At 38.3% G+C, this 12,091-nt stretch overlaps 1 protein-coding gene across 1 annotated transcript in view; it reads left to right on the plus strand.

Moving 5' to 3' along the window:
• The window catches only part of LOC122334166 (cilia- and flagella-associated protein 74-like), a gene marked incomplete at its 5' end in the record, with an annotated part of 78,322 nt that extends 72,311 nt beyond the window's left edge, over positions 1-6,011 (plus strand). Inside the window, 6 exon segments of the mRNA XM_043232018.1 lie at positions 561-648; positions 1,546-1,685; positions 2,815-2,938; positions 3,416-3,531; positions 3,650-3,784; positions 4,926-6,011. Coding sequence (XP_043087953.1) covers positions 561-648; positions 1,546-1,685; positions 2,815-2,938; positions 3,416-3,531; positions 3,650-3,784; positions 4,926-5,033 — 711 coding nt within the window.
• Positions 6,012-12,091: the final 6,080 nt, after the last annotated feature.

The following is a 12,091-nucleotide window of genomic DNA, read 5'->3' on the forward strand; positions in this document are numbered from 1 at the left end:
CGATTATTAATCACCACATCATTGTGGAAAAACAAGATGATGTACCAGCAGCAATTCAAAGGCTTTCCCGAGGATTAAGTGCAGCTTTTAGGGGAGCGTAAAGTACAACGTTTAATGGAAACGGAGCCATGATGGCATAAAGAATCAAATTCATGCTGCAGTTCAACACCAGAGGTCACTGGTACTGTAGTATAATTCTGTTCACACTGATTCTGTAGTTTGTAATGGGTTCTGTTTTTATTATCACTCTCCACTAATTTGCTAAATTAATGCATTAAAGTGATCAGTAACGATCAGTTTATTTCAAATAAATACTGACATACTTCATAAAGCAGCACCGAAGTGCTGTAATTATAACATTACTGGAGCATCAGATCAGCTGAAGGACCGTATAACACCTAAAGAACTGAGAAAAGGCCACTGCAGAAATAAAAGCAGCCCTGGTGAATATAATGTTCTTTCCAAAAACTTTGGAGCGGTAGTGTATTGATTTGCAAGCTATGGATTTTTATCCATAAATCTGTTAATGAACTGATGGATTGTTTCTCGGGTGTATTTAGCTGAAGAACATGTCCTCACTGGAGGTGCAGTTCAGCATGCTGTTAGAAAGCCACTGTCTTAAAGAAGGGGACTCCACAGAACATGCTGGTAAGTCACACACACACACACACACACACACACACACACACACACACACACACACACACACACACACACACACACACACACACACACACACACACACACACACACACACACACACACACACACACACACACACACACACACACACACACACACACACACACACACACACACACACACACACACACACACACACACACACACACACACACACACACACACACACACACACACATACACACACACACACACACACACACACACACACACACACACACACACACACACACTCACACACACACACACACACACACACACACACTCACACACACACACACACACACACACACACACACACACACACACACACACACACACACACACACACACACACACACACACACACACACACACACACACACACACACACACACACACACACACACACACTCACACTCACACACACACACACACACACACACACACACACACACACACACACACACACACACACACACACACACACACACACACACACACTCACACACACACTCACACACACACACACACTCACACACACACACACACACTCTGAGGTCTTCTCTCCTGTGGAACATGAGCATGTGACTGCAGATCTTGTACCTGAGAAACATTCACCCAAAAATTACAATTCTGGCTTATTTTAACACAGAAAGGAACTGCTTAGCAGAACTTCCCATTGAATGAAAGACAATGATCAGGGCTGTTAAACTCCCATGAAAGCAAATAATAATAAAAAAAAACCCCTCATTGCCTTATGTTTCTGGTTTCTTGAGCGTTAGGAACAACTGCTTCGTTACATGTCTTATTAAGTCATATAACCCTTTTGTGTAATTACTAATAACACCATCATCTTCTCAGGTGCCCAGAGTGTGTTTCGTGTGTCTCTCCTCAGGGGTGCTATCACTTCTGAAGGAGCGCTTGACCTTACTGTGACCTTCCAGCCCCATCATGAGAGTCTCCATTACAGAGATGTTCTCACAGTGCAGCTCATGAACAAAGTGAGACACATTCATCTTCACCTGACCTTTTCACACCTGCTCTATCTGTTCTGTATCTTTTATCTGCCTTATATTCAGTTTATTTATTCAAAAGAAAAAAAAATCATTTGTAGGACTCTTTGGACTCTGCTGAATGATTACATGTCAATATACACATTTAAATAATTAAAACTATCTGTTAACATAATTATGAAATATTAATCTTTGACTATGTCTACATTAATCTGGATACAATTTAAAACAGTGTTTTCATTTCAAAAAGCTCTCTTACTTCTTATGCTTTAAACACAAGAAAAGCTGACTGAGATGATACACAGAGACCAGACAAAATCATTTCATTAGCAAAACATCTCAACACTTACTAATATATTTAAAATGCATTTTATTTAATATATTTTCATTTTAAGTATAGTCAAAATCTATTAACATATTTACTTACATATTGCTTGAGACTTTTTATATTATAATTATAATTAACCTTCATTTGAACAATTCATTTTAAAAACAATAAATGTCTTAATATTTAGCCTAAAATGTGTTTTAATCTCACTATTGATACGGATCATATGAATAATAAAGATATTTCAAGCCTTTATTAATACTTCCACTTTATCACAATCATATACTTCAGCATATCTTTAGTTGGACTTCAGCTCTAATTCTACACAATTTAAAGAGCATTAAGTACTAAATTAGTAGATGTATTATTATTTTTATTATTATGATAGTATCTTTGTGAAGTACATAAGTATCTAAATGTATTTTAGTATAGTTGACGTGATATAAATGTATTTCAAATACATTTTAGTATACTTATGTTTCACTAGGGTGGTGACTGATATGAAGATTATACAGAGAAGCACTGTGGAAGAGATTAGCACACAACAGGCAGATGACGTTTCTAGCAGTAAAACATGCTTTACATGACTGAACGTGGTTCATTGTTTAAACTTCCTTCATTTTCACATTCTACGCCATTTCCAATACATCCACTTCATTATGTTTTTACAGGACCAAACATTGCCTTGTAGCCAAAAACCTTTTTAAAACGTATCCAGATTAGATCAGATCCAGACTGTCCAGTTACATGGTGTGTATTTGTTGTTGTTTCTGGTGAATGTGCTGATAGCAAACGCCGTGTGTGTTGGAGCTCCGGGGTTCTTCATGTCAACACAATATGTTTGTCTGCGGTGGGGATCCCATAGAAGTCTGTCCTGAAGCACTCATCCAATCAGGACTCATCAAACATGAAGGTACACCTTTTTTTTAAGCATAGTCATGCTAAGGTTCAATTGTCTTCTACAACCTGTCAAACTACATTTAATGTTTAACTTGTGTGCACGTCCAAGTGTTATGCTTGGTTTCATGTAGTCAGATGTTTGATGAATGGCACAAAGTCTGGTTCACATTTAGCTTATTATAGCTCATTCAGGAAGACACCTGACAACCACAGATTGCTTTTGTGTACTGTCTGGGTCAAGATTATTTGAAATGGATCAATGTTTGCAAGAGTGATTATAAAAGTGTGCATGCTGTTCATATGTTAGGCTGAACTCTTTTAAGGAGATTTCTTAAACACAGAAGATGCCTTCTACGATGGCCTGCTCAAACTCACAGCACCAGTTGAACTAGAACTTGAAACTGAGCAATGTGTTATTATTTTATGTATTTAATGAGCTGATTGTTATTCTTAATTTCTGTCGTTCTGTCACAAACCTGCACATCTAAAGGTTACAAGTGTTTACTGCTGACACTGAGGAGTGAATATCAAGAGGGCAAAGCACTGGTAGCCACACGCAGACTTGAAGTGGGATGTGTCTGCAGCACAAAAACAAGCACAAAAAAAGTAAGCGTCGACGCAGTGTTATCTGAAGCCATGTTTCAGGTTCATTTTAACCGGCTCATGCTGAGATGATCGAAAACAGATGAAGAGTTTGATCCTCTCTTCTACTTTTGGTTATCAGGTGGTTGAGTTTAGCTGGGAGAATATCTCGCCGGTTGAGCAGCAGGGCTTCAAAGTGGCACCAATGCAAGGAAGTGTGGATGCAGGACATAGATGTCCCATCACCATCTCCTGGATGCCACCTAGTGGTCTCACTGTGAGTACTGAAACCTTAGTATTTAGGCCATGGAATATCACAAATGGTATGGCACGGTATAGTTTGGTACGGTTCACTTTTGGGGGGTTTTCCACTGGGTGCTCCACCTGGTACCTGGTACTTTGTTTCTTACCACGTCGACCGAGGTTTAAATCGAACCTTAACCGTTACCACACCGTGATGTGTACACTCTGTGAACCGTCACTGAACTAGTGTGAGACACACCACCTTTTTTAACAACACAAACAAAGTTTTAAAACTTATAGATGAAAAAAAGTATAGACGTTCTTCTCGTGATTGCTGAGCAGCGGAGTAATTCTTATCCATGCAAGCCACTTTCTTCTAAGACCTCCTAAATAAGAATTTGGATCAGGATATCAGTTCCATTGAGGTATGGTCTCAGTAACTCAGTAAATGCTGCTGTTAAGACGTTCTGCAGGTCAACAGCAGTCTTGCATGTTGCATTCTGGGCCAGCATCCACAGACACATTGACCTGAAGCTGCTGAGCCTTTGGCTGAGGTTGCTTCTTCCTGACTGTCGGTCCAATCCAAACAGCAAGGCCTTTGAGCTGCAGAATGAAAACACTGTTTCATACAGAGTCAAAGAACTATTTAATACCTCTCCACTTGCAGTTGTGCATAGGTTTTTTTCCCACATCATCTCTTAGTATCTGATTTGTGTAATAAGGCCCAAGCTGCCTCCTGGTGGATCAGGGCCGTATGTTATAGGAGTCAGCCACAAAGTGCATGTTGTCACTGGCCCCAAACTAAGCCTGGTTTCTCCCAAGGTTTTTTTTTTACAGATGGGATTTTGGTTCCTTGCCGCTGTGGTCTCTGACTTCAGTTGGGGCACTTAATCTCTAGCGATTATTGTCATTATTGTCTCTGCATTTAATAAAAAATTAAGCATTTAATCTTGTCATTATACGTTACTATCACTCTATTCTCCTTTTTGATACTGTTCAATACTGTTTATTTCTGACTGATGTTGTTTCAACTGATTAATTAATAAAGAGAAATCTGGTGGTAAAATGAACTGAAAATGCGTTGTGTGTTATAATAATCCTGGTGTTTGCAAGTTTGACCTCACCTTATTAACACTCAGTGTCAGCTAAAAGTGTGTGTTTGTTTTGTCTTCCAGCCGAACTCAGTGGTGCAAGCGTGTGGTGTGCTGACCGTCAGAGGAGATGAGACGGACGTTTACCGGGTCACTCTGATGGCCCTTACAGAGGAAAATACAGCCACGTAGACTTCCAGTCAAAATCTGTGCCATGATTTATTGTTATATAATTCACTGTCACTGAATCCTGATATTTGTTTAAATGTAGTTGTTAAAGAAATCCTTTTGATTATGGATTTCGTATAAGTTTGTGGTCTTTTTATGCACTGTATAAAAGGAATATGTCCTTTTTGAATTGCTTTCTCTGTAATGTGCTGTCAGTACACTGTGCAACAATAAATGATGTAAAAAAAAAAAGAAAAAAAAAAGGATGAACTTCTTTTTATATATACAGTAGTCAACATTTGAAGTGGTTCAGAAAAGTTCATCCAAGTTGTCCTAAATATAATGAAATAATTTAATTAGGGCGATGACATTTTTTAGTATTTCAATGCAGTTTTTACAAATTATTACTGATTCTTTGACATTGTTTTATATTGGTATGTCTCCTCATTGACGGTTTGAGCAATAATGTGAACGTGAGTTCCATTAATGGCTCAAAGGACTCTAGAAAAGCCCACAGTTCTCATAAAAGTGGTTTGTTTTTGAAGATGGACCATATAGTTGTGGATAAAAGTGATAAAAAAGATATCTTCACTGTTAGTTTAAAAAAAAATTGTGAAAGATTTTATAAGCAGATTACCTATAGAGTCAATTGTTTTATTTATGTTATCGCATTGAAACATGCCAAATTGTGTGGCAAAAATTTTGGCCATGCTATCATACAAATGATTTAAGAAAACATGCAAAAAACAAAAGAGGACCTTTACATTTTTAATAAATGCCATTGCCATTGTTGACAATTTTTTTGATTTTGTAACTTCCTCACCATTTTTGAGATATTTTTCAAAAGCCAAGCAACAAAATTAATTTCTTGGACAAACCAAACTCTTCCACCAATTTATATTTATATTTATATAGATCAGTTATCATGCTGGGACACTTAACTTCTAGTGATTAACGTTGAATTGATTACAGAGACCGTCTCTGCATTTAATAAGAAATTGTTCAATCTCGTCATTATACATCCCTGTCAGTGTACTCTTCTACATTATACTGTACAGTGCTTTGATACAACCTGTGTTGTTAAAAGCGCTATATAAATAAAAATGATTGATTGATTGATTGTTATTATGCAGTCTAGCAACATTTAGCGACTGTGTTAGCTCCATTCAATGAAAAGCATTTGGCAACATTTGTCAGTGTTTCTCCTTCATTTTTTTCATATTTTGATGATTTATGTGAAATGTAGAGTCATAATATATAAGACTGCTTACTGTGTTATCGCTGGTGCAGCATTTCTGAAGTAAGAAGTATACGTTATAAAATGTCTTACTTTGTCAGTTACAAAAAAATTTAGTTTTAAAGTTCATAATGATCAAGTTTGTATTATTATATCAACTTCATTTGTTATATCTTCGCTGGAAAGTGTCTCTTCCTCTTTGTTACCATCTTGTTACTCTTAACTAAGTTAAGAGACCTCTCCAGCTCTCCTAAACAATTTAGGAGCCGAGACCCAGTCTTAAGACTTAGGAACGTTTCTGGATCACTCTTATTCTCAAGTCTAAGTATAGGAGTAAAATTACATCATTCTTAGAATTTGACACACTTAAGACTAAAATTTGACTCAGCTTTATACATATGGATGTTGATCTGATCATCATCCAGTCTGTCTGCAATGACACAAAGAAACAAAACAAACTGAGACAGATTAAATCCTGAGAAGCTCTTGCAATGTATCAAAGAAAATAATCATATTCCCACTTCTAGATGCTTTCTCATTTCTACATTTTTTTTTTTTTTATTTTTAATGGTAAAGATTTTGGGCTTGCCTTGCAATTTCTGACATTCAGTGTAGTGATGCTGAATTGATGCTATACTGCTTAATTAGAAGTTTAGTTACTGGATGGACTGGGTCTAAAACAATAGGGTGCAGAATATCGGGGCTCAGCAGATGGCATCGTCTGATTTTTCCACCTACTCTAATCAGTGAACTGCCAGGATCAAATTCAGAAGCATGTTCAGGAGATGAAGTGTGATGGAGGTTTCTGCAAGAATGCTGGGCTATCTTTCCACTGGCAGGGTTTAGCAAGCTGAGACAATGACATGCCACAAGTAATATCATCAGCAGGATTGTCTTGAAAGTGGACCACAAAGGACCACAACTTTGAGTCAGTAAGATCTCGAATCTCTGTGATTCTAGTTCCCACAAACACTTTAAACTGGCACAAGTCTGAGTGCAGCGAGTTTAAAACTGTGGTAGAATCAGTCCAGTATAACTCTCTTTGTAGAGCTGCTGCCTGTAGAACTAGCTGCCAAGAATGATACCTCTGTACTGCCTTTGTTATCTTCAGTGAGGAGATGCCATATGCCTGCTCTGAGGCATCACAGAATATGCACATAATTTTTTACCTGGTCAAGGAATCTTCCTTTGTAGTTTAGCATCTGGACACCATGACATTTGGGAGTTGTTGAAGTCCATCTTTTAAGTGAGCCATGCATTTCTGAGTTCAACAGGCAATTCAGGGTCATGCCATTTTCTTTTTTTTGTCCCAGAGCCTTTGTACTGTGATCTTTGCTCTGGTGGTAAATGGGGTGATGAATCCCAAAGGATTGTATTGACTGGAAGGATGCAATAAATGTGTCACATAGTCGGCTCAGTTTTAATGACAGGGCCATGTTTGAATCCAAGTGTGTCAGATCCACACTGCCAGTCAGGGGTCTACCCTGTCTGAAATGAACCAAAGTTCATAGTTCTTTGACCTGATTTGCCGTGCGGTACAGGAATTGCAAAAATGCTTGATCCTCTGTCACAAACCGGAACTGATGAAACATCCCTCTTATGTCGCTGCTGATGGCTATTGCATGCTCTCAGAAATGGAGAAGTACCCCCAACAAGTTTGCACCCAGAAAGTCCTGGAAGAAGGTATTCATTCAGACTGTGGTGCGAAATGTACTACCCTTGAGTCTGTATGGCTGTGGATTGGTTGATCTTCTCTACATAACCTGCCTCTAGCTACTTGCTTATTTCATATTTGTATACTTAAGATTTCTCAGGGCTTTGAGACAGCTGATTTTCAGTCCACGACAAATGAGGCAGTACTGCTTCCTTCAGAGCAGCAGAGGAGAGGGGTAGCAAACCTTCATGGTCAATTCAAAGGTAGGCATTTGAGATAGTGATATCTCTTCTGTAATGTCTCAATTGTCTAAGTATGAGGTGCTGGTCCAAGGGTGTGAAAACTCTTGATTGTGAAGTTTCAATCTGGCTGTGTAGCAAGGCTCTCTGCAAGTGATACTGTGGAGCCATGGATGAGACAGATGTCTTGGCACACTGTACGAAGTGACAAGTCTTTAGGCTTACCATGAAGGCTGACTTGGTAAACTTCAAAGAAAAAGCTTGGTGCATTGTGATCCATCATTTAGCAGGGCATATGTATCTAGTAAAAGTTCTCTGTTGCATATAATAACTCTGCACAGTTTCAGTAACACCTCACTGCTGCCTGTTGGACATACAGAGTTTCTACTGTAGTGCTGGCAGACTGGGTGATCTCTTCTGTTGCTTTGGTAGTATGAGCACTACTTTCATTGTTAATCTTGTGTTGACCTGAACTGAATACTGTCCTCTGGCACCCTCTCCAAATATTCAATCCATTCTGTCAAGTTTAACAAGGTTGGTATTAGTGTCTTAAGGTGGTTTACATACCTCTTAAAGTTTGCATGGAGAACATGGGGCAATAAAGCAATAAAGTTGGGAAACCCACTAGTCAGTTCTGTATGTACAAGACCTCCTAACTCATCCTGCTTTCCAACCAAGGCCCGTATCATCAGAGCAAAATGCCTGAATGCTTTAATGTCACCACTAAATGCTTGGTTCATCTATCAGCCCAGCAATGCGCTGAAGGGCAAGTTGATGCGGTTGCCCATAGAGTTCTGTTAGAGCTTGCATTGTATGACTTTAAGGGTACCTGCTGGAGTCAGCAATGAGCAATGCATCCTCAAGCTTCAAGTGATCTGTCATATCTGTCATACTTAAATAGCTCTGTAGCATCAGCAGGCAAAAGATTGTCAAGAGCTATCTTTGATCTAGCAAACTCAAGTGGATCCTCTCTATTGAAATCAGGAATCGTAGGGTGTGGGGGACCGAGAAGTCAAGGACAATGAACACCAGCATTTACTAGAAAAAGACATTTAATTAAACTCAAAAAAGTAACTTTACAAAAACAAACCAGGCAGACAGGGACAAACCAACAAACAAAAAAAGACCCCAAAATAGTCAACACAACAGCTCATAAAGAGAAAGATGGTCCCATTACAAATTAAGAGGGAAATCAACAAAACTTTACATTCAACAAAAGAAATCAAATCAAGAAAATAAACCAGACAAAAAAAAGAAACAGTAAATCAACCCCAGAGAACCCAACCCATAACCAAATAACATAAATGTACAACTAAATACAATTAATAAAATCAGCAACTTTTTCTTTCTCACTCCCCACCCCGACCATCTCTCCGAATGGTATGTCCAGGGAGAACCATTCCCCCTTAAATTCTCAGTTTCCACCCAGACTCAAATTTTTGTCACACCAGGAAGCTGCAGTGCGTGAGCCTGACAATCATCACCACACACCACCGGTAAACTTAACTCAAAATAGAAACAAATATAAATAACAGATACAGCGCAACTAATTTGTGTGCACTCCAAATCAACAACGATGTATATGTGTTATAAATGAAACATATGGAAAATAAATTATAAACCATGTATTGCTTGTGTGATTAACACATGCAGCTGACAAGAAAGAGTTAAACTAATCTTAGCCATAAATAAACATAATTTACAAAAGTGTGTTGTGTGTGTAAAGGTAATACAGCCATATCACCACTCATGTGTGGCCACCACTTGGGCCGTCACATAGGGGTTGGACTACAGTATAGGTTCTCTTGACTAGGTGGCAGTGAGGAACATATTGCTGCTGTTGCCTAGAGGTAGACCTGCAGTGTGTGGATGGCTGCCTTGGGTGCTGGTAGCGGTTGCAGCATGCTCTGGTGGTGGCGGTTGATCTGGTGAGTGTGAACTGACAGAGACACAAAAATATTTGGTCTTACCATTACGGTAACATACATACATCAATGAATTTGTTGATTTTCTTTCTTGGTTATTGTTGGCAGCAGATCTTAGTGATTTAATAATGAGAAAGATGCATTGGGATCAGCATTAGAATAAGTGCTGCATTCACACACTATGAAAATTAATAAATATTTACTAGTTTAAATTGTACACATAAGGCCTCTCTAAGGTTGTTAATGTCCAATTTCCAACTAGGAAGCTCGTATATACAGTAATTTTGATAGCAAGTGAATACAGCATAATGTTAATGGCATTAAAAATCTGGAAGCGATAAGATCATTAGCTGGTATATACTCCATTTAAGCTAAAGATGCAAATTCATCTACTATCCTACAACCATCACTCAACCATCATTCTACCAGAAAAGATTGCTTTGCAAATCTTCCAGACTTGTTTTAATTCATCAGCTTATCCATTAGCTCAACTTAATGTAACAAAATATGGACTTTCTTTTTTCTAGCACTTTAGACACAGTTGCACATTTATGCTTAAAATGGTTAAGAAAAACACTGATACTTTGGTATAGCGAGCATACTTGCAACCTAAGGAGAGCAGCCCAGAAAATGGAGCTGGAACAAAACTAGAAGTATTTCGTATTGCATGGAGGGAAAGTACTTCTACCTATAGGAAAGCCTTAAACACTGCCAGACCTGCTCACTTTTCATCACTTTTAGAAAAAAAATAATCACAACCCCAGATGTTTTATACAATAAAGTGGCTAAATAAATGAAAATTTAAGTGTCAACAGTTACAGACATTCCACAGCAGCACAGCAAGATTGATACTATTAGAGATCACTTCAAATACACTAAAGAGTCACTGAGGAAAAGAAGTGATTTTAGTATGGGCATTTGTCCACCCAAGGGTCATCTTTAATGCTGTTAGATCCTGAGAGAGAGTCAACTTTGGCTTGCTTAGTTGGGGACACTTAATTTCTAGCGATTATGATTGATTTGTTTACACAGACAGTCTCTGCACTTAATAAAAATGAAGCGCTTACACTAGTCATTACACATTACTATCACTATTCTCCTATTTGCTACTGTTCAGTGCTTTGACACAATCTGTATTGTTAAAAGCATTATATAAATAAAAGTGATGGATTGAGGTCAAGTATATTCAGAAACCTTGGAATGCCAGCCATATTTATCAATCATTTCAATCATTTTTATTTATATAGCGCTTTTAACAACACCGGTTGCATCAAAGCACTGTAATTTATCCCTCTTCTTTACCTGCTGAGTGGGTTCTTTAGCCCCAGCTGTCCTTCAAGGTCTGGTTAATGTTGGGCTGAGAGACATGGTAAACAAATTTGTCTTTTTGTACCTTGATAATATCATCATCTTCTTTATATGAAGATATACATTTTCCAAGCTCTAGACGGTTTTGTTGTTAGGAAAATATAATCTTTACAGAGGAGAGTAAAGCAGATCACCCTATAATAAGAATGGCCAACCCTTGACTTCCAGCTTTCAGTTCCTGAATGGCAATTCAATGTTCAGGTGGATACCACAGACGTCAGAGTAAGCATATCCCAAGCATATATGCTAATTTATAGGCATATGAATTGAAAGGGCTTGGAAACGCTAGTATATAGAGTAATTAGCACTATTATAATTACACTGTACAATTTATAAAGTACATGAAATGTGTCAGTATCCATGCATAACCAGAGGTGGCTACATCTCTTTGCGGACAGAATTTGAATGCTTTATATCTCTGTTAAAGTCTTAGTCATTCTTTTCAGGTCTGTGTTTGAAGTAGGTAGTGTTTTGCAGTTCTCCTCGTTTCGTATGTCTGCATAGACTCAGCTGTTAAAGCGATCTGCACTTGTCTAGATGTGTACTGTGCTTCTTACCTGTGCTTTGCCCAGTCATCTTGTTGGCTGTGTCTATTTATCCTATCAAGAGTGGAATAAAGTCTGCTGGCTGGGGACAGCACTTGTCTCCTCTCCACACCT

Source organism: Puntigrus tetrazona, unplaced genomic scaffold (assembly GCF_018831695.1).
Source record: "Puntigrus tetrazona isolate hp1 unplaced genomic scaffold, ASM1883169v1 S000000494, whole genome shotgun sequence".
Lineage (NCBI taxonomy): Eukaryota > Metazoa > Chordata > Actinopteri > Cypriniformes > Cyprinidae > Puntigrus > Puntigrus tetrazona.